The 23,400-nt window shown below is 42.7% G+C and overlaps 1 protein-coding gene across 1 annotated transcript in view; it reads left to right on the top strand.

The window, feature by feature from the left end:
- Window positions 1-23,400, top strand: part of LOC132378046 (NUAK family SNF1-like kinase 1) — an 81,877-nt gene that overhangs the window by 28,042 nt on the left and 30,435 nt on the right. The window contains exons 2-3 of the mRNA XM_059944695.1: window positions 19,491-19,611; window positions 21,596-21,747. Coding sequence (XP_059800678.1) covers window positions 19,491-19,611; window positions 21,596-21,747 — 273 coding nt within the window. The remainder of the gene's footprint in view (window positions 1-19,490; window positions 19,612-21,595; window positions 21,748-23,400) is intronic.

Here is a 23,400-nt window from a genome sequence, read left to right as displayed (position 1 = left end):
ACCAACTCACTGGTCTATAATTTCCTGGGTAACCCTATTCCCTTTCTTGAATAAGGGAACAACATCTGCAACCCTTCAATCCTCCCGTCCTCATTGATGATGCAAAGATCATCGCCAGAGGCTCAGCAATCTCCTCCCTTGCTTCCCACAGTGGCCTGGAATACACCACGTCCGGTCCCGGCGACTTACCCAACTTGATGCTTTCCAAAAGCTCCAGCTCATCCTCTTCCTTAATATCTACATGCTCAGGCTTTTCAGTCCGCTGCAAGTCATCTCTAAATTGCCAAGATCCTTTCCATAGTGAATACTGAAGCAAAGTATACATTAAGTACCTCTGCCATCTCCTCCAGTTCCATACACACGTTTCCATTGTCACACTTGATTAGTCCTATTCTCTCACATTTTATCCTCTTGCTTTTCAAATACCTGTAGAATGCCTTGGGGTTTTCCTTAATCCTGTCCACCAAGGCCTTCTGATGGCCCCTTCTGGCTCTCCTAATTTCATTATTATGCTCCTTCCTACTAACCTCATAATTTCTAGATCTCGATCATAACTTCATTTTTTGAACCTTTTGTAAGCTCTACTTTTCTTCTTGACTAGATTTACAACAGCCTTTGTACACCATGGTTCCTGTACCCTACCATCCTTTCCCTGTCTCATTGAAACTTACCTACTTAGAACCCCATATAAATATCCCCTGAATATTTGCCACATTTCTTCCGTACATTTCCCTGAGAACGTCTGTTTCCAATTTATGCTTCCAAATTCTTGCCTGATAGCTTCATACATATTTCCCTTTACTCCAATTAAATGTTTCCCTAACTTGTCTGTTCCTATCCCTCTCCAATGCTATGGTAAAGGAGATAGAATTGTGATCACCATCTCTAAAATGCTCTCCCGCTGACAGACCTGACACCCGACCAGGTTCATTTCCCAATACCAGATACTTAATATATTTAGATGTTTCTGAAAGGACAGGGAGGGAGGCAAAAGAGGTGGGATCAGAGATAGTGTCATGTCTGCAGAAAAGGAGGAAGTCTTGGAGGAGTTTTCTACTCAGTCTCTGTGGAAGTTAGGAATAGGAAGGGGTCAATAACCCTATTGGGTGTTTTTTATAGACAATAGAAACAGGGACATCAAGGACCAGATATGGAGACAGATTCTGGAAAGGAGTAATAAGAACAGGGTTGCTGTGGTGGGAGATTTTAATTTCCCAAAAATTGATTGGCTTTTCCCTAGAATGAGGGGTTTAGATGGGGTAAAGTTTGTTAGATATGTTCAGGAAGATTTCTTGACACAATATTGACTTTTCTGAAGGTAGAAATGGCTAAAATGAGAGGGCATAACTTTAAGATATTTGGAAGGAAGTATAGAGGTAATGGAAGAGGTAGCTTTTTCTTTACACAGAATGGTGAGTACATGAAACATTCTGACAGAGCTGGTGGTCCAGGCAGTTATATTAAGGACATTTAAGAAGCTCTTAGATGGGCACATGGATGAAAGAAAACTGGAGGGAACGGTTAGATTGATCTTGGCAACACACACAAAATACTGGAGGAACTTGGCAGGCCAGGCAGCATCTATGGGAAGAAAAGCAGTCAATGTTATGGGCCGAAACCCATCGGCAGAACTGGAGAGAAAAAGTTGAGTAGATTTGAAAGGTGGGCAGAAGGGAGAGAGAAACACCACTAAATGAGCTGACCCAGACAGAGTCGAATAAGATTGCAGATTATTTCTTTGGTAGCTGGTATTTTACATAGTAAGTAGTTACTCACCTGAGAATGGTCTCAGATTTAGCAAGTCATTACCTGAAACTCTTTGTTTCTACATTCAATTGCTCTGATTAGATTATCTAAGAGCAAGGATCAGTTCAGAGTCCACAAAATGGGAGGAAACAAAGTCAATCGGTTTGTCTGCATCCCTGTCCTTGATTCATCAAATCCACTAATTGCATACTGAAGTTTCTTCTGGCCAATAAGGGTGAACTCTATCACATTATGATCACTGGCTCCTAAGAGTTCCTTCATCTTAAACTCCCTCATCAAATCTGGTTCATTACAGAACACCCAATCCAGAATGGATCAAAACCACGAGCTGTTCTAAAAAGCCATCTTGTAGGCATTCTACAAATGCTCCCTCTTGGGATCCAGCACCAACCTGTATGGCCGGGCAGACAGAAATAAACCAGTCATACCTGTCAATCTCGCACGGTGCTACAAGGTCATCTATCTTATTCTGTGTACTGTGTGTGTTCAGATATAATGTCTTCAGTCCTGTATTCATTACTCTTTTTAATTTTTGTCCCTATGTTACACTTCAACTCATTCCCACTGATTGCAGTTTTGACTATTGTTTGCCTGTCCGTCCTCAGTCTAACTGTACTCTGTAACTGTTTGTATTCCAACTGCCCCATTCCCAATCCGATCATTGTGGCTCTTGTCTCCCAGCTCGAGCAAACCTACCTGTAATGGTATTGGTACCCCTTGTGTTCAGGTTTAAGCTGTCTTTTTTGTACAGGTTATACCTTTCCCAGATGAGATTCCAATGTTAAGCAGAAGGATTCCATTACAATATGTATACTAGGCTTTTAATGCTCCACATATTCTGTGCATTCAAATGCTGCCAAATTAAATTAAGCTGCAGATCCCTTGGAACACAGTGTTGTCATGCAGGATAACTCTGGGCAAATGAAGGAGGGGAAAGAGATTAGAATACGAGTCTGCAGCAAAAACAGGGCAGATATTTTGAATAAAAGGGAACAGCAGTATTTAATGGAGAACTTTGAACCAGGTGTGTGGTTCTCTGGGGCATGCAATGACTTGGTAAGCCACGAAGAAGAGCCTAAGAACCCTGCAGCATTCTGTGACTTCGGAAACTGAGAACAGGCTGCTTGGCTCAGCTCATCGAAGCTGACCAGTGGACTCGTTTCCATCTTAATCCTTTCTCCTAGCACTTTGTCCATAGCCCACTATGACTAAGCAATTCATGTGCTTAGATACACAGTCCTTAAATTCCATCTGTGAATATAGATTGTTGTTATGCATGACCTCAAAGATGTTCAAAGTCCAAAGTAATTATATCAAAGTACATAAACATCACCATATTCTACCCTGAAATTCATTTTCTTACAGACATTCACATTAGAACAAATAAATACAACAGAATGAATGGTTAATATTTCCATCAGTTACCCTACGCCAAGCTGGCTCTGACAGTGAGTCTGGCCCTGTGGCTCAGAAGGGTAGGGAATGGAAGAGAAAGGCAGTGGTAATAGGGGACTCTAGAGTTAGGGGGACAGACAGGTGACTCTGTGGATGAGAAAAAGAAACAAGGATGGTAGTTTGTCTCCCAGGTTCTGGGGTTTGTGATGTTTCTGAGCACATTCACAATATCCTGAAATGGGCGGGTGAGCAGCCAGAGGTTGTGGTACATATTGGTATCAACGACAAAGGTAGAAAAGGGTGGAGGGCCTGACAGCAGAATACAGGGAGTTGGGAAGGAAGCTGGGAAACAGGACCTCAAAGGTAGTAATCTCGGGATTACTGCCTGTGCCAAGTGACAGTGAGTATAGGAATAGAATGAAGTGGAGGATAAATGTGTTACTGAAAGATTGGAGCAGGGGGCAGAAATTCAGATTTTTGGATCATTGGGACCTCTTCTGGGGTAGGTGTGACCTGTACAAAGAGGACAGATTGCACCTGAATCCGAGAGTGACCAATATCCCGGCAGGGTGGTATGCTCATGCTGTTGGTGAAGATTTAAACCAGATTTTCAGGGTGGTGGGAACTGAAGTGAAGAGGCAGAGCAGGGGAAGGTTGGAGCACAAGTAGAGACAGCTTGTAGGGAGTTTGTGAGGAAGAATTGGCAGACGTTAGAGCAAAGGTGCGCTCAGCCTGATGGTTTGAGACGTGGCTGTTTTAATGTAACACCCTGGGAAGGGTTTCACTGCTGATGTAATGGTTTCTCTGTAGCACAGTGTTTGGGTTATGGCTGGAGATAACGGGGGCTTTGGAATGTGCGCTGTCCAATGAAGGGAGTGTTTTTGCTTGTTGTGTGCCTGAGACTGAGGTGATCTGGCGGAAGATGGAGAGAGAAGATGCCAGACAGAGGTTGTAGACAGCAGGATGGAGTGTTCTTGGAGTAGAGCCAGGAGTCGACGAAACCCAGAGGAATCGATTGAGGATCAACGGAAGGGAAACTGTGAGCTCCAACTTGCACACATTAGACTCTTTCATTAAAATGGGCCTTTTTTTGTTTTTCTTTACTAACCCTTTAGTCAAATTAAGAATTATGAAGCTAAATTGTTTAATTGCATATGGTGTACTGTCTGTTGTTTTGTGGTACTGATTTGTAACGGGTGAACAGATCATTAGGGTTAAACAAATCGTTAACCCAAACACCCTGAGCTATTATAGCTTTGTGCTAACCACTATGCTTCCGTGGCACCTTGTGCTGAACTACATATACCTGTCTGGACATGCCCTCCCTGCTGAGTGCTCCTGTGACTCCTCCCACAGACCCCTGTATAAAGGCGGTTGGAGGCACTGCTCCTCCCTCAGTCTCCAGGATGTTGTGTGATGGTCTCTTGCTGCTGATAGTGCTCTCGTCCAGCCAATAAAAGCCTATCTCTCACCTCACGTCTCCGAGAGTTATTGATGGTGCATCACACCCATAATTCTATCGTGATATTATAAAGTGATATTCTAGAGATATCTAGTGATATTAATTTCTTTCATATCATTAGATAGAGTAGTGGTCGCCAACCCATTGATCGCTATTGACTGGTCGATCTTTGAGACTTTCCCAGTAGATCCTGAAAAAAAAAGAAAAATAAATACACAGATACTGTTGAGAGATTGTTTCTGGGTTGCGGGGTTTTAGTTCCGTTCTTTCTGCCCAGTGCACATGTGTGTAGCTCCCCCGCCACACGCTGGTTCCCAACCACTGGGCCGTAAGGAAACAATATGAGTCAGCTGCACCTTTCCTCATTCCCTGTCACGCTCACTGTTGAACTTGAACCCATGCGAGGTCATTACCCAAGCATGTCAGGGATCACTGGATGGCCTTGGGTAACTGACCGCCTTGTGCGGACAGCAAGAAGTGCCATCGTTACCGACTTGGAGCGCGTTCAGATGGGCACTGTCTCTAAACCTGTTTAGCACAGTGGGAAAACCCAGTGCTAAAATATTCATAGATGACCTAATTCGGGCTCAGGGTTTTGTAAGTAGCAGAGCAGCTACTGAGCTGCGATCTACTGAAACAAACTTTTGTCGGCCGATAGATCCTACAAAAGGGGTGGACACGTCCTGTTGCACTCCTCGGTCGGTCAGTCTCTCCGGACTGCGACCGCCGCAGCCTCGGTACGGGAATAGATGCATTTGGCCAAGCGGCGGGCGGGCAGGAGGCTGTCTAATGAGGCAATAAAGCCCTCAAACCTGATTTGGCACCTTGAGTCCAAGCACCCTGCACTTAAAGACAAACCTGCTGAGTTTTCTTCCAGCGGAAAGTGCTGACAGTCATGTAAACTAAATTGTGGAATAGACTGGACATAAGGAACCTACTTAGAGTATCACTGTACTCCCATCATGTTTAACCACCTCCACCATCGGCTGGTCTGCAAGAACATTGTCAATATGAAGCCGGTCCGCGGTGCAGAAAAAGGATGGTGACCCCTGGTGTTCATACATTATTTTTACTTCCGAGTTGTGGGGTTTTACTTCTTGTCTTTTCTGCCCCAGTGTGCATGCATGTAACTGATCGATTTGGAGTCGATCTTGCCTTTCACTAGGGCCAAGGTAGGGGATCTTGGGCTTCAAAAGGTTGGTGACCACTAAGATAGAGGAATTTTATCAAGTTTAATACCACTAAGGTTAATTTTTGAGTTTATGTACTTTGGTCACCCAAAGGTTGTGTCCAGGGAAAAGGAAAACGGGAAAAGAATCAGGGAAGGAACAGCAAGAGGGAATCACTGGGATAAAGGAAAGGAGAGCTGAGATAAGGGAGTACCTTGAAAGAGAAGAGACAAGATGGGGACAAGTAAGAGGAAGTGGAAAGGGACATTAGAAAGGTAGAAGAGAAGTAAACTAAGTAAATAAGGGTAAAAAGAACAAGCAGAACCACTATTTAGTGTGATTAGATAAATCATTGCCAAGATTTATTTGCTCTTGTTGGAGAAATCTTGTTTTGCAAGAAGAATCTAAGGTGGTCAGATGTTAGATTTTACAGAGGGAATCTGTGGTAGACAGAAAAACTGAAGTAAAATACAGTAGATTATGGTTGATTGGGACCAGTATATTTTGGCTCAATTAAGAAGGTGACTTAATTAGCTGAAGTTTCAAGGAAATAGTTAAAAGGTATTAATAATACAAGCTGAGATACAGGTTATGTAATTAAGTGAAGTACAGAACAAATTTGAACACTACCAGTAGTAGGACAGTACTATAAAGCTGTGTATTAGTTTCCAAAGGTTATCTACAGAGCAATTCATCCAGGGTACACAATGAACAAAACCAGTACAGACAGCTGGTGCAGATAATGAACTACTTTCAACAATTGCACCCTTCACATCATCATTTGCATTGTAACATTCAGGATGATTGTTGATACATTTAAATCCTTTGCACTTCCTAACTTGTTGAAGTAGTGAAATTGTTTCATTTTCTCTCCTGGCTGATTGAGGCATCTCCAAGCCTGAATGCTTAAAACTGCAGTGAACAAAACAGTTCTGACTTGTCTTAGTGCTTATTTTGCTGAATATCAGTGACGAACATCACTGTCATTTGAACACAAACACTCGCAACTGATGCTATTTATAAACTGTTCACTCTAAGAATGGTGTAGTATTTAACGGCCACACAATGTGTGCAACTGACACTAGCTAGAAACTGTTCGGCAACAGTCTCCTGCCTCATTTAAGTAGCATGGTGTCCCAAATAAATGAAGGGAATTTTGGCAATTTTCTCAATCACATTTTGTGCTTCAGGAACTGTCTCAGGTAAGCACTGCCCTCATTAACCAATAGTACATTTAACTGGAATCTACTGTATTCCTAAAGACTGACTGAGGGGAACTCCAGTGATTGTAATTCTAGCAAAATTCATTAAGCGACTGCAAGCAGAGTAATTGTAAAAATCTTCAGCTAGGTTAATATTTACTGATAGCTTTTACTGGTTTTCATCAGTTAAATTTTAATTTTCTTAAGTATTAATGTTGAACACATGTTGTTCATAAGCATCATGAGCCTCAAAATATCTGTTGAGATTTGGGAATGGAATTTGCAAACATTCCTAGACTGAGATACCCTTGAAATAATCTGTACACGTTTCTGGAATGTTACAGCAACATGCTTTTCTGTGTAATGTTCTAACAGCAAAAACTCTGATAAAACTGTTATCAGAAAGCATGTTCATTCCAACTGAAAGCAATGCATTACTTTAGAGCATGACGTGTGCCTGATGGCATTGACTGCCTAGCTCTCCCTCACTGATGGCTAATTGACCGAGAGCAATTCAGAATGACGGAACCAGATCTGAATTTGGCCTTCAGGTGGATAAGTAAGTGGTAACATTTCTAAGTAAATAGCATCCTAAAACAGTGCAAATCCACAGAAAGCTGTGGATGGTGGTGAGCCCATGTGCGGAGTAAGGTCTAGCATTAACTCAAGCCAATGCAAGCAAAATCCAAATAAATAGAAATCCTACAATTAAGCACTGAGAGTTCAACACGAGTCTTATAAGTACAGACTTTCCATGAAGGAAAGTGGCAGGCAATAATTGACAAACAGAGTCTTAAAGGGAGAGTGGCAGCTAACCATACGCTGGAGAATTGGAGCGCTTAAATTTGAGTACTTGCCACTGTTCCGTTGGGACCATGACAGAAGCCTCCCTCTAACATCGGCTCCTGATGGCCCAGGATGTTCAGGATGGTGCTGGTGAAAGGTAGTGTCCAGGATGTCCAGTGAAGCAATCCAGTTTTTTTCTTCTGGGCCATACCACTCCAAATCCCTGTCCTTTTACCCAAATAATGCAGATGCCCAAAGGTCAACGGGCTGTGTATGTGGGATTGTCCATCAACAATCTGGGAGGCAGAGGTGGTTTGTGAAACCAGAGCATTTGAGGGCTTAAGGTGGGATATGTGGAATGTGTGGTGTATCTGCATGGTTCTTGGGAGTTGGAGACATAGGTAACTGAGATGATGTGTTGCAGGATTCTGAATGGACTGATGTAATAAGGGGCCAATTTTCTGCGTTCAAACTGGATGGGGAGATCTCTAATTGAGAGCCAGACACACTGACTAGGAAGAAATCCTGGTTCCTGTCTTTTCCAGTGGTTGGCCTGGCCTTGATGTTGCCACAAATTGTCCAACAACATCTTTCACCTTAACCCATTTCTGGAGACATATTTGGACCAGTTGGTCCTCTAATGGTACCCTCTCCTTTGCTTCTTGTTTTGAAAACAGCGGAAGACTGTACCCAAAATGGCATTTGAAAGGCAACATCCCGAAAGATAAATGTTGAAGTGTGTTGTGTGCAAGCTCTGCCCAAATCAGTTGTCACTCCAGGTGATAGGGTTCCCCGAGGCTAGACATCTGAGTGTTCTCTCTCGGTCCTGGTGGACCTTCTACATTTGCTTATTGGTCTGTGGATGGAAACTGGATGACAGACTGGCAGAGGACCCAGTGAGCTCGCGAAAGGTCTTCTAAAACCTAGAGGCAAACTGGGGGCTGCAAGCTTGGTCTCTTAAGCCAATGGTAGGTTGCGAAAGGGTATAAAGAGACAGACCTTGGAGCATTAGTCTACAACCATAATGATTACTGTATTACCCTGAGATGCCAGAAGTCCAGAGACATGTGGGACCAAGGGGAGTAAAAATGCAATAAGGCTGAAGTCCTGATGCTGTGCTCAGGGTTCTTTATTTTGTGTGTGGACATCTCATCTTAAGACATGTTCTTAGGTATCGTTAGTCATGCCTAGCCAGCTTTAACATCTCTTGACAAACTCTAGGGTGTGAGCCACCCCTGGATGCCCAGCCAGGATCGATGCATGTCCCCAGTTGAGCATCTCCAAAAGAACAGGTTTGGAACAAAGATATATCTGGAAGGACCATTATCCTCCATGTTGCTTTTGGGCTAGGTGCACTGTAATTTATGTTTCAGCAATGGCCACCACCACTCAAGCATTGGAATTAGCTTCCCCACTAGGTACTTTACACTGTCGAGAGAGGGCATCTGGTTATTGATGTCTTGATCTGGAGCAATAAGTAATAAGGAAGCTGAACCTATTAATGAACAGGGACCAACATGCCTGCGTGAAATTCAGCCTCTTCACTTCCATGATGTAGGCTAGGTTTTTGTGGTTAGTCCATTCCACAAATGGATGTTTGGACCCCTCCAACCAGTGCCTCCACTCCTCCAGTGCCAGTTTAATGGCCAGCAATTGCAGTTGGATGTCGCAGTTTGCCTCCATGGGTGGAAGACATCTGAGGTTGAAGGTGCAGGGATGTGGTTTGTGCTCCAAGGCAGCACCTACTCCCATGTCCGACCTGTCAGCCTTCATCATGAAAGGTCATTTTGGTCTGGTGGAACTAGGATAGGTGCAGATGTGAACCTTTGTTTTAACTCTGCAAAAGGCACCTCGGCCTCTGGGGTTCAATGGAAGGGCACAGTAGATTTAATGGTGGGATTGGTAAGTGCCGCTGCCACTGAAATGAAATTCCAGATGAATCGCCTGTAAGCACTGCTGGCGTTGTTTCTGAGGTGGGTTGTGGCCAATGCCACGTGGCCTGCATCTCATCAGGATCCATTTATAGCTTGCCATTAGATATAACAAACTCAAAGAGGGAGACTGTTGACAAATGAGCTTGATGAATAGTTGATCCTCAAGAAGCAATTGTAGAGCCTGCTGGATGTGTTTTTGAGTGGACTGGGAGAAAATTAGGATATCGTCTAGGTCGGGGGTCGGCAACCTGCGGCTCCCGAGCCATTTGTGGCTCTTTCACCTCTGTGCTGCGGCTCCCTGTGGCTTTGGGAAATAATTGGTCAGTATTTAATTAAAATGTATTTTATGTTAGTTTGTTAGCTTTTGAAATGTAATTCTAAATTTGAAGATTATGGTGATCTTGTACAATGTAAGTGTGGCGACACATTTTCTGACACATCCGAAACGGCTCTCAATTAGCCAGCATTCCGGCTAAGGGAGATTGCCTACGGGGGTTTGTGAGTACGTGTCTTTTGCAGCATCTGCGTCCATGGGGGCTGGGTTGAGGGAGGCTTAGAAGCAAGGCTGTTTAGTTCGAATAAAGTTATTCGACTGCAGTTTACTGACTGCCTGAACACACCGCTGCAACGTGTTTTTATCGCTATTAATATACGTCACCACTGCCAATACCTGACACCCGCCAGTGCGCGATTTCTTTAATTTTTCGATCCAAGGTAAGCCAACTATGGAGAATTCTAAAAAAAGAAAAGTGACTGAAGAAAACAGAACGTTTAATGATACGTGGACAGATTCATTTGCTTTCACTGTTGACGAGACTGGTTTACCGGTATGCTTAATATGCAATGAGAAACTAGCAAACAACAAAAAGTCAAATGTCGCAAGGCATTTCCAGAGTAAACACGCAGCCTTTGCTCAAAAATATCCGGATGGAGATGAGAGAAAAAAAGCCGTTTCGGAACTGATGCGGAAGGTTGATCTGAGCAAAAATCATTTCCAGAAATGGATGAAGTCAGGAAAATCAACGACATACGCCAGTTATATTGCCGCTCAGGAAATAGTCAGGCACGGGAAGCAGTTTACAGATGGTGAATATATAAAAGAATCTTTCATTAAGATTTCAGAACATCTATTCACGGACTTTAAAAACAAGAGTGAAATTGTGCAGAAAATCAGGGATATGCCCCTCTCTGCAAAGACTGTCAAAGACAGAACCATAAAAATGGCAGAAGACATCACAAGACAGCAAATTAAAGACATCAATTCAGCTGTGGCCTACTCGATTGCCTGTGACAAGTCTAAAGACAAAGGCGATATTGAACAAATAGCGTTGTTCTGCCGGTATGTAAACTCTGCCGGGCCACAGGAAGAACTGATTGAGTTGATACTTCTAAAAGACCAAACACGGGGGGAGGACATCTGTGAGGCTGTCTTGAATTGTTTAAGAGCCAAAGGAATAAAGACCACCCATCTGGTGTCAGTAACTACTGATGGGGCTCCGAATATGACGGGAACGCACAAGGGATTTGTGGCTTTACTGCAGAAGTCGCTGGACAGAAAGCTGCTGACTTTTCACTGCATCTTGCACCAAGAGGCACTGTGCGCTCAAACATTTCCTCCGGAATGCACAGAAGTAATGGATGTTGTCATTCAGATTGTCAATAAAATAATGGCAAAAAGTTTAAATCACCGTCAATTCCGTTTGTTACTGGACGAGATGGAAAGCGCATATTCTGATCTCCTGCTGCACAACAAAGTCCGGTGGCTGTCCAAAGGGGAGGTGCTGAAACGCTTTGTCGCGTGTCTGGAAGAAGTGAAAACTTTCCTGGGCAGCAAAGGGCTCAACTTTCCTGAGCTGGAACAGCCAGAGTGGCTGGAAAAGCTACACTTCATGGTAGACATGACAGCGCACCTGAACACGCTGAACACAGCTCTTCAGGGGAAAGGACGCACAGCCCTGCACATGTTGGAGGATGTCTTGGCATTCGAGCGCAAGTTGACAGTGCTTGCCAGAGATTTACAGAAAGGCACTTTGTCTCACTTCCCCAATTTGAGAGAGTTCAAACAAGGTCACGACATGATAATTTCGGAGTATTTACATTCTGCAATCATCGCAATGCAAACATCGTTTGGGAAACGCTTCTGTGAGTTCAGAGAGGAAAAAAACACATTATCCTTCCCGGTCACTCCCTTAAGCATCGATCCTTCCCTACTGAATACGACTGCATTGGCAGGTGTGAGTCAACCTGATCTTGAGATGGAACTGGCCGACATAGCCGACAAAGACATATGGGTGTCCAAGTTTAGACGCTTGACAGCAGACCTTGAAGATGTTGCCCGTCAGAAGGCCGTTCTTGCTCAGAATCACAAATGGAGTGATATTGAAAACCTTCCAAATCCGGACCAACTTGTGTTTGAAACATGGAATGCTGTGCCCGACATTTATGTAAACATGAAAAAGTATGCGCTTGGAGTCCTGTCGATCTTTGGATCCACATATGTATGTGAGCAGGTGTTCTCCAACATGAACTTTATTAAAAACAAACATCGCGCATGCTTCACAGATGACAGCTTGCGATCCTGTGTAAAGATGAAGGTGACGTCATACAGCCCTGATGTGCAGACGCTGTGCGCTGAGGTCCAGGAGCAGAAATCCCATTAACCAAGTATGATAAATATTTTAATTGCCTATTATTTTATGTATATTCATATTTTTTCATTGTTCAGTGAAATAGTCCTTTTATTTTTCAGGCTGACAGCTGGCTGATGATATTTTTGGTTTGCTGCTGGCGGAAAATTTAAGTTCGGCGTTTTTCATAAATACAAGAAGGACTCAAATAGACATTGAGTATTTTACTTAAAAGTAACTTTCAACCCAACGTCTTTTTTTCGGAGTTCAAAATGTTTTTGTTGCATGCAGAAATGTAATTTCGTTTTCTCTGCAGGAGTTCATCAATTTCATAAATGCAACACATTATAGTTTGTTTATACATAGCATAAAGGCAAAAAAAACGTTGTATGCAGTGTTATTTCATTTTAAATGTCAAACGGGTTTTGCGGCTCCCAGTGTTTTCTTTTCTGTGGGAAACGGGTCCAAGTGGCTCTTTCAGTGGTAAAGGTTGCTGACCCCTGGTCTAGGTAGACAAAGATGAAGTGGTGTAGCATCTCCTGAGTGCATCATTAATGTAATCTTGAAGTATCTCTGGAGAGTTTGCCAGTCTGAAAGGCATGACCCAGTGTTTGTAGCAGCCCATTGGTGTGTTGAATGCTGTTTTCCAATTGTCTCCCTCACAAATGCGCAATAGTTTGTTGGTGCTGTAGAGGTTTAATTTGGTAAATACTGTCGCTCCCTGGAGGATCTCAAAGGCTGTGTTCATGAGATGGAGAGGATACTGGTTTTAATAGCGGTCTTATTTCGCCCCTACAGTCTATACAGGGCAGTCCACCATTCTTCTTGGTGATGAAGTAAAACCCAGCCCCAGCAGGAGATGTGGATGGTTGAATAAACTCAGACATCAGAGCTCCTTGAACGTAGACCTCCAAGACTTTTCCATCTGGGGCCAATAGGTGCATAATCATTGCAGGTAGAGCTAAGAAATTGCAAGTGTAAAAAGATCCTGATGGAAGTTATATACAGATCTCTGTAGCAAAGATGTGGGCTGCAAATTACAACAGGACTTTCTGGGAGCAATTCAGAAGGTGCAGGATAGAAACATCATTAAGAAATGCATGTCAAAAAGTCGATGTTACGATAATTATGGGAGGGTGGGCAATTTCAATATGCAGGTAGATTGGGGAAATCAGGTTGATGTTGGATCCCAGGAGAGGGGTTTGTAGAATACTTGCAAGATTACTTTCTATAGCAGCTTATGGTTGAGTCCACAAGGGGATCAGCTATTCTTTTTGGCTGTTGTGCAACGAACTGGAATTGAATAGAAAGCTTAATGTTAAAGAACCCCTCGGGTCAATTATCATAGCATGATTATCATACCCTGCAATTTGAGAAAGAAAAGGTAAAGTCAGATGTATCACTATTACAGGAGAATAAAGGAATTGCAGTGGCACAAGAGAGGAGTTGGCCAGAATTAATTGGAAAAGAATACTGGCAGGGATGACAGCAGAGCAGCAATGGCTGGAGTTTCTGGGAGCAATTCAGAAGGCTCAGGATAAATACATCCCAAAGAATAAGTAGTTTAAAGGCAGGATGACACAAACATGGCTGAGAAGGAAAGTCAAGGCCCAAGAGAGGACATATAATAGAGCAAAACCTAGTGAAAAATTCGAGGATTGGGAAGCTTTTAAAACCAACAGAAGGCAACTAAAAAGTCATTAAGAAGGAAACCATAAAATATGACGGCAAGCTAGCTAATAACATTAAAGAGGATACCAAAAGTTTCCTCAGAAAGAGTAAAAGAGAGGCAGGAGTAGATATTGGACTGTTGGAAAATGATGCAGGATAGGTAGTAATGGGTGCTAAGAAAATAGTAATTGAACTGAATAGGTATTTTGCATCAGTCATCATGGTGGAAGACACTGGCAGTATGCCAGAAGTTCGAGCATGTCAAGGGACAGGAGTGAGTGAAGTTATCATTACTAGGGAGAAGGTGCTTGGGAAACTGAAAGGTCTTAAGGTTGATAAATTACCTGGACCAGATGGTTTACACCCCAGGGTTCTAAAAGAGGTAGCTGAAGAGATTGGGGAGGCATTAGTAATGATTTTTCAAAAATCAATAGATTCTGGCATGGTTCTGGAGGACTGGAAAATTCATATGCTACTGTACTCTTCAAGAAGTGAGAGAGGCAGAGCAAAGGAAATAGTTAGCCTGACATCAGTGATTGGAAATATGTTTGAGTTGATTGTTAGGATGTTTTCAGGGTACTTGGAGGCACATGACAAAATAAGATGGGTAGCATAGTTTTCTTCAGAGAAAATCTTGCTTGGCAAGAGAGCACCGTTTTAAGGTCCTTGGAAGTAGGTACAGAGGAGATGTCAGGGGTAAGTTTTTTACTCAGAGAGTAGTGAGTGCGTGGAATGGGCTGCCGGCAACCGTGCTGGAGGCGGATACAATAGGGTCTTTTAAGAGGCTTTTAGTTAGGTACATGGAGCTTAGAAAAATAGAGAGCTATGGGTAACCCTAGTAATTTCTAAGGTAGGGACATGTTCGGCACAGCTTTGTGGACCAAAGGGCCTGTATTGTGCTGTAGGTTTTCTATCTTTCTATGTTTCTTCTAAAGAATTGCTGGCATTGGAGAAAGTCCAGAGGAGGCTCATGGGAATGATCCTGGAACTGGAAGGGTTAAGGTATGAGGAGTATTTGATGGCTCAGCGCCTGTACTCGGTGGAGATGAGAAGAATGAGGAGAGGGATCTCATTGAAATGATCGAATATTGAAAGACATAGATAGAGTGGAAGTGTAGATGATATTTCCTATAGTGGGGGAACCTAGGACCGGAAGAATTTCTCCAGCCAGTGGGTAGTGAATCTCTGGAATTCTTTACCACAGACACCTGTAGAGGCTAAGTTATTCTGTATATTTAAGTTAGAGGATTATGGATTCTTCATGGTAGATGTCAAAGGTTATGGGGAAAAGGCAGGAGAATGGAACTGAGGGGGATAATAAATCAGCCGTGTTTGAATGCTGGAGCAGACTCAATGGGCTGAATGGCTTTATTCTGCTGCTGTGTCTTTTGGTCTTATGTTCCTGAAAAAGGAAAGAGCACTTAGAAAGTGAATAATCTGAACTATTTAGTTAATTGATTTCAGATTGATATATGTATTCTTATGTGGGATCTGTCATTACTGAATATGGATTATTCCATTGGCTTCAGATTAATGTTGTTTTTTCTCAAACCATCAAAAGCATGGAGCTAATAAATGATTCCAATATCATATGAGGAGCATTTGATGGTTCTGGGCTGTACTTACTGGAATTCAGAAGAATGAGGGGTGACCTCATTGAAACCTATCGAATTTTGAAAGGCCGTGATAGAGTGCATGTGGAGTCGATGATGCGTGAGTCCAAGACCTGAGACACAGCCTCAGAATAGAGGGACGTCCATTTGGAATGGAGATGATGAGGTATTTTTTAGGCCAGGGGTGGTGAATCTGTGAAATTCATTGCCATGGGCAGCTGTGGAGGCCAAGTCATTGGGTATATTTAAGGCAGGTGTCGATAGAACATAAGAAATAGGAGCAGAAGTAGGCCATCTGGCTTGTCGAATTTGCTCTGTCATTCAGTAAGATCATGGCTTTTCTGACCATGGACTCATCTCCACCTACCTTTCTTTTCCTCATAACCCTTAATTCCCCAACTATGCAAAACCTGATCCAACCTTGTCTTAAGTGTACTTACTGAGGTAGCCTCCACTGTTTCATTGGGCAGAGAATTCCAAAGTTTCACCACCTTTGGGACAAGCAGTTCCTCCTCATCTCCCGTATAAATCTACTCCCCTGAATCTTGAGGCTATGTCCCCTAGTTCTAGTCTCACCTAACAATGGGAACAACTTTCCTGCTTCTATCTTGTCTATCCCTTTCAAAATTTTAAATGTTTCTGTAAGATCTCCTCTCATCCTTCTGAATTCCAGTGAGTACAGTCCCAGACAACTCAAGCTGTCCTAGTAGTCTAACCCCCTCATCTCTGGAATCAACCTGGTGAACCTCTTCTGCACTGCCTCCAAAGCCAGTATATCCTTCTTCAATTAAGGAGACCAGAACTACACACGGTACTCCAGGCGCAGCCTCACCAGTACCCTGTACAGTTGCAGCATAACCTCCCTGCTCTTCAATCCCTCTAGCAATGAAGGCCAACATTCCACTTGATAGCCTGCTGCACCTACAAACCAACCTTTTATGATTCATGCACAAGCACTCCCAAGTCCCTCTGCACAACAGCATGCTGCAATCATTTACCGTCTAAATAATCTGATCTTCCATTTTCCCTTCCAAAGTGGGTGACTTCACATTTACCGACATTGTACTCCATCTGCCAGACCATTGCCCACACATTTAACCTGTTTATATCTCTCTGCAGACTCTCTTTATCCTTTGTACAATTTGCTTTTCTACTTAATTTAATGTCAGCAGCAAACTTAGATACACTACACTCAGTCCCCTCTTCCAGATTCTTAATGTATATCGTAAACATTTGCAGGCCCAGCACTGACTCCTGCAGCACACTGCTCACCACTGATTGCCAGCCAGAGAACACTCATGTATTCCAACTCTCTGCTTTCTATTGGTTAACCAATCCTCTATCTGTGCAAATATATCATCCCCAACTCTATGCATCTTTATCCTATGAATGTCTTTTATGTAGCACCTCATCAAAAGCCTTCTGGAAGTCCAAATAAATTATGCCTCTGTTCCTCTCTACCCATTGTGCTTGTCATATCCTCAAAGAACTCCAGTAAGTTTGCCAGACAGGACCTGCCTTTGCTGAATCCATGGTGCATCTGGCTGATGAATGCTTTTCTGACCAGATGCCTCACTATTCCTTTTTAAATGACAGTTTCAGGAATTTTCCTAACTATGGATGCCTGTAGTTACCTGTCTTTTGCCTACATCCTTTCTTGAACAGTGACATGACATTCACCTTCTTGTAATCTGTCATGAGCCGCCCAGAGTCCAGGGAATTATCACCGAAGCCTCTACTATAACCTCTGCCATTTCCTTTAGTACCCTGGGCTGCATTCCATCAGGACCAGGGGACATTCATCTTTAGGCCCACAAGTTTGCTCAGCACTATCTCTTTAGTGATTGCTATTGCATTAAGCTCCTCACCTACCATCACATCCATACCATCTCTCCTTGGCATGTTAGACGTATCCTCCACCATGAACACTGACACAAAATAGTCATTCAAAGCATCTGCCATTTCCTCATTACCCAATATTAATTCCCCCTTCTCATCCTCCAAGGGACCTATGTTCACTTTAGCCACCCTTTTCTACTTTATATAATTATAAAAACTTTTCATAATCTTTCCTTTCTTTATTGCTCACTTAGTAGTTCTTTGTTGCTTTTTAAAGTTTTCCCAATCATCTAGTTTCCCATTACTCTTGGCGACTTTGTATGCACAAGCTTTTAGTTTGATACCTTCCCTTACCTCCTTAGTTATCGATGCCTGGCTCTCCCACTGTTACAAGTTATTGCTTTTAACTGGAATATACTTCTGTTGAGCATTGTGAAAAAACCTCTTTGGAGGTTCCCAGTCTACCCTACCCAACTCCTCCCTCATCCCATTGTAGTCTGCCTTGTTTAGGCATAATACACTGGTTTTAGATCAAACTATGGCAACCTCCATTTGTATGAGAAGTTCAATTATACTGTGATCACTCTTTTCAAGAGGATCCCTAACTATAAGATTGTTAATTTTACCTGTCTCATTGCACAGGACCAGATCTAAGACAGCATGGTCCCTTGTAGGTACGGTAACATGCTGTTTAAGAAAGTCCCTTATGGTAACAGCTGTTCCATTCTTACATGCCTCAGATATTTCTTTGTTTATTGCCTGTGCCACTGTGATGTTATTATTCGGTGGTCGATAAACAACTCCCACCAGTGATTTTTTTCCCTTTACTATTCCTAATCTCTACTAAGATGGATTCACCATTCTGCTCCTTAGATCTTATATAGTCTCTCACTATCACTCTGATCTCATCTTTAATTAAGAGCACTACCTCACATCCCTTACCTGCCTGCCTATCCTTCTGTATCGTCTGATATCTTTGGAGATTTAATTCCCAATCCTCTCCACCCTGCAACCACGTTTCTGTAATGGCCTTAAATCATACCCTTTCTACTGATTTGTGCCACAAGTTCTCTGCCCTTGTTACAGATACTATGGGCATTCAGATGAAGTGCCCTTCCACTCAGTCTGCTTTAAAATCTAGTAATCTTTGTCTTTTTTGCGCTTGACTTTTCTGCACTTCACCCTTTTTTTTTAACTTTCAATTTTACTTTATCTTTATCCACATTTTTCTCTTTTATTTTATCCATGCTTCTCCAATCTTATCGGACAGGGCATGAAGGCTTACGGTGAGGAGGCAGGAGATAGGGGCTGAGAGAGGTATGGATCTGCCATGTTGGAATGGTGGAGCAGACTCAGTGAGCTAATTCAGCTCCTATATCTTATGGTCTTATGACACTGCTTTACAGCACTTGTGGCTCAAATCCCACCACTGCCTGTAAGGCATTTGTATGTTCTCCCTGTGATCTCTGGGTTTCCTCCCACATTTCAAAGATGTACAGATTCGGGTTAGTAAATTGTTAGCCTCCTATGTTGATGCCTATCAATGAAATGCCTGGGACTTGGGGATCAGACAAATTGAAGGTATGTGTAACCACATACTTTAAATAGTATACTGCCCGACCTGCTGAGTTCATCCAGCTTTTTTGTATGTCTTGTTGTGTATACTTTAAATAGTGATTTGGAGCTCTTAAAACAGATCTGTCGAATCAATGTGACCATTGAATCACCCCTAACAGGTGGACACATTGTCAGGAATCCTAAACCTTTCATGTACAGGCTTTGTTGAGGGTCTGAAATAATATGTACATTCCTCCAAGTTCATGTTATTGGTATGTGGTGAGTTTGAACTCTACTCTCTATGAAGGACAGACCTCGGTTGCTGCTGGGTTCATTTGAAACAGAGATTGCCAGAGTTCTAGAGATGAAGGAATTGACGGGCTATGGGCCAGTGCACCTGTGAACTTAGTGAATGACTATTTCCTGCTCTTTGTTACTTTGTTCATCTCAATTTCTGTTATTTTGCAGGTAGCCATTAAATCTGTCCAAATGGATAAGGTTCAAAAAGAACTAGATCGGATCCATATTCAGCGGGAGATAGAGATCATGTCATCTCTTAACCACCCCAATATCATAAGCATTTATGAAGGTGAGCATCATGATATTTTAAAAGGCTAAATACTTAATTAATAACCCCTGATCTGCCTTTTTTTAAGTCCTGACTTGTCTGTGAACATAGAATGTAGAACATGGATCATTACAAGACAATACAGGCCCTTTGGTCCATGATGTTGTGCCAACCTTTTAACCTACTGTAAGATAATTCGAGTGCTTCCCTCCTGCATAGCTCTCCATTTGTCTAACATCCACATGCCTATCTAAGAGTCTCTTATTTGACCCCAACGTATCTGCCTCTCCCACCAGCCCTGGCAGACCATTCCATCATTCCTTGTGTAATAAACTTCTGTACCTCTGACATTCCATGCATTAGTCATTTTCACTCTGGGGGAAAAAGTCAACCATATCTTCACCTGCTAGCTAGTCCTCCTTCCTCTCTCCCCACCTTTTTATTCTGGCATCATCCTCCTTCCTTTCCAGTCCTGACGAAGGGCCTCAGCCTGAAACGTGAACTATTTCTTCATTTCCACAGATGCTGCCTGACCTGCTGAGTTCCTCCAGCATTTTGTGTGTGCCACTCAATCTCTGTCTCTTATTGTCTTGTACACATCTATCAAGACACCTGTCACCTTCCTTAAATCTAAAGAGTAAAACCCTCTGAGAAAAAACTTGAGAGAAAAAGGAGTCATGGAAACATATCCTAGAAAGAAACCTTAGGCAAAGCAAATGATGCTGGTCAAACTGACCATTTCCATTGACAGCCAGTCTTGTTGTGGTCATCAGGATCAGGATTTTCAGAGCGATTTTGGCAGCTCAAAGCAGAAATGTCACCATTTCCCTGTGTTAGTGCCAACAGCACATGTGAACTTGTTGGTGGTTGGTTGTTTTGGAGTATCAATGCTCCAAGGTTGAACAGCAGTAGGGCACTGATTTGTGACAACTCCACGTCAGTGGCACTGCCTGAGAAACCTGTGCCAAGTTACAGTAGGTCTGATGAGGAATAGCACACTGCAGTGCAAATATAATGTGTGTAACATATGCTGTACAGCCTTGAGATTCATCTACTTGCAGGCACTTACAAAGCAAAGAAAGACAATAGAATTCATTAAAACACACACACAACAAGACCACCTCATATCCAATTTGCAAAAGAGGACAAGTCATGTAAATAGTAAAAGAAAAGTAAACATAAGCACATGGAGCATGAACTACAGAGTTCTTGGAAGTGGTCCACAGCTGGTTCAGTGCTGAGGTGAGTGAAGCCCAGCTAGGAGGCCGATGGTTGCTCCTGGACCGTGCAGCGTGGGACTCGAGTCTCCTGCACCTCCTGCAAGAAGACAGGGAGACGAGTCAAACGCAGGCAGGTGGCACTGAACACCTGTTTGTTTTCTGCTCTTGTCCTTGACAACTGAGATCAAGGGTATGGGTTTGAATAAGATTAGCAAACTAGTAACACAAGGAACCTCGGTGAGACATGTTCCCACTGCTGGGACCAAAACTGCTCAGAGAGCTCTCCCTAAAGTCACACATAATCAGGCTCCAGAGGCAGTGTGAAAAGAGTTTCAGTGAATTGCTAATCCAGCATGAACAAAAATCTCAAAGATGCCGCCTTGATGTGGGTTGTATGTTACTGGGGCTGTCATCACACAGGCAGCTGATTCATGGAAAAAAAACAAATCAAAAGCTGCAGACATTGTGATCGCTCCTATTTCCCATTCTAGTTTTATTTTTCAAAGGAATAAAAGTGCAGATGAAATAACTAACTCCCAGTTACGTCCATCAGAAGTAGGAAATGAGGATAAAATCAAGATTTATGGTGTGACTTTCTTTGTGGTGAAATAGTCTTCATGTCACACAGTAACAGCTGACCACTTTGCTGTGCTTATTTCACGAGCCTTTTAAAATAAACACCTCACAAATATTAAAGAACTGGAACATGGTTTTGCTTTATATAATTAAAAATAGTTATAATAAAATGAACTAATCCTGATAATTTTATGTGTTCTTTTCCGCAGTGTTTGAAAGTAAGGATAAGATTATCATTGTTATGGACTACTGCAGCAATGGTGAACTGTATGATTATGTAAATAAGCACCACAGACTCTCTGAGTGTGAAGCACGCAAAGCTTTCAGACAAATTGTCTCTGCAATTCACTACTGTCATAAGGTAAAACAACACCTTTTAGTAAGTATTGTGCTCGTATACTTACTTGCTCATGATATCATTGCCCAAAATGTATGGTGGGAGCCGGGATGAATGAAACTGACTACAGCTGTCCCTCAGGTACGACAAGGTCCTTTTTTGCGAACTGTTCGTAATACAAAGAAGCTTGTAAATCAGAAATGTGGCGTGAACTGAGTTCCCTCACAGAAGAAGATGCCTGCAGCCCCCTAGCAACCAGAAAATCCATTGTCCCGGTCTCCCAAACCCCCATTTCTACGTGTGGGCCGTGCATTGGTCTGTCATTCATAAACTGCAGCGCTTCTATATATAAATCCTGGATTTATCCTAAATTCCTTGCAGAATTATTCATTCTAATGTTATTTTCTTTACCAGCCATGCAGTGCACTACATCAGAATGCTGCACTCAAACATACAAACACATTTGGGTCTAATGTGTTCCGGTATAAACTGGGGCAAGAATTAGCACATTGTCATTTCTCTGGTGATACCAGAGACGGCAGATGCTGGAATCTGGAGCAACCAACAATTTGTTGTGGGAACTCAGTGAGTCGTGATGAGGGGCATTGATCATGTGGATAAGTGGAGACTTTTTCCCAAGGCTGAAATGACTAACACGAGAGGGCACAGTTTTAAGCTGCTTGGAAATAGGTACCGAGGGGATGTCAGGGGTAAGTTTTTCACACAGAGAGTGGTGGGTGCGTGGAATGCACAGCCAGTGGCGGTGCTGGAAGCGGATCAGTAGAGTCTTTTAAGAGCCTCTTGGGTAGGTACATGGAGCTTAGAAAAATGGAGGGCTGTGTGCTAGGGAAATTCCAGGCTGTCTCAGGAGTAGGTTTCACGGTTGGCAGAACATTGTGGGCTGAAGAGCCTGTAATGTGCTGTAAGTTTCTATGTTCTATCTGTCCTGTTTTTCCTGAAACCAAAACAAGGGTAATTCCTTTCCAAAATTATTCCTGTTGATTGGCGAATTTAAGAAATAGGGGAGAGAGAAAACAGAATTACACTCAGGTTAGTCCTGTAATGCTAGTAGGAAAATTGAGAGAGTCTATTAGAAAAGATATGATAACAAGACACTTAGAAAATATCAAGGGGATTAGCAATGCCAACGAAGTTATGAAATGGAATTCATGTTTGATAAACCGACCGGAGTTTTTAAAAATGGAATAGATAGGGTGAACCAGTGGATGAATTGTATTCGGATTTTCAGAAGCCTTCATAAACGAGAATAGTGTGGCAAAGTACAACACAAGGGATTTGGAGTGATATATAAGCACAGACTGAAAACCAGCTGCCAGGTAGGAAAGGCAGAGTCTTTTTGCTCATTGGCAGGCAGAGACTGCGGGTGGGGGGGGGGGGGTTACCACCAGATTCTATGCCTGAGCCACCGCTATTCACAATATATAACAATGATTTAGATGAAGAAACCAAGTGTAATATTCCTAAGTTTGCTGATGATGTGATTCTGAGTTGGAGTGTGAGCAATAAGGAGTTTATAGGCTTCATGGTGACAAGATGCGTTAAGTGAGCAGACAAATATATGATAGGTGCAGCAGAACATTGATGAATGATAATTATTCACTTTGGTAGGAAATATTGAAAAACAGTTGGAATCTGCTTATTATTGACACATACTGA

This window comes from Hypanus sabinus, chromosome 19, assembly GCF_030144855.1.
Source record: "Hypanus sabinus isolate sHypSab1 chromosome 19, sHypSab1.hap1, whole genome shotgun sequence".
Taxonomy (NCBI): domain Eukaryota; kingdom Metazoa; phylum Chordata; class Chondrichthyes; order Myliobatiformes; family Dasyatidae; genus Hypanus; species Hypanus sabinus.
The sequence above is the reverse complement of the archived record's forward strand: the minus strand, read 5'-3'. Positions and strand labels throughout refer to the sequence as shown.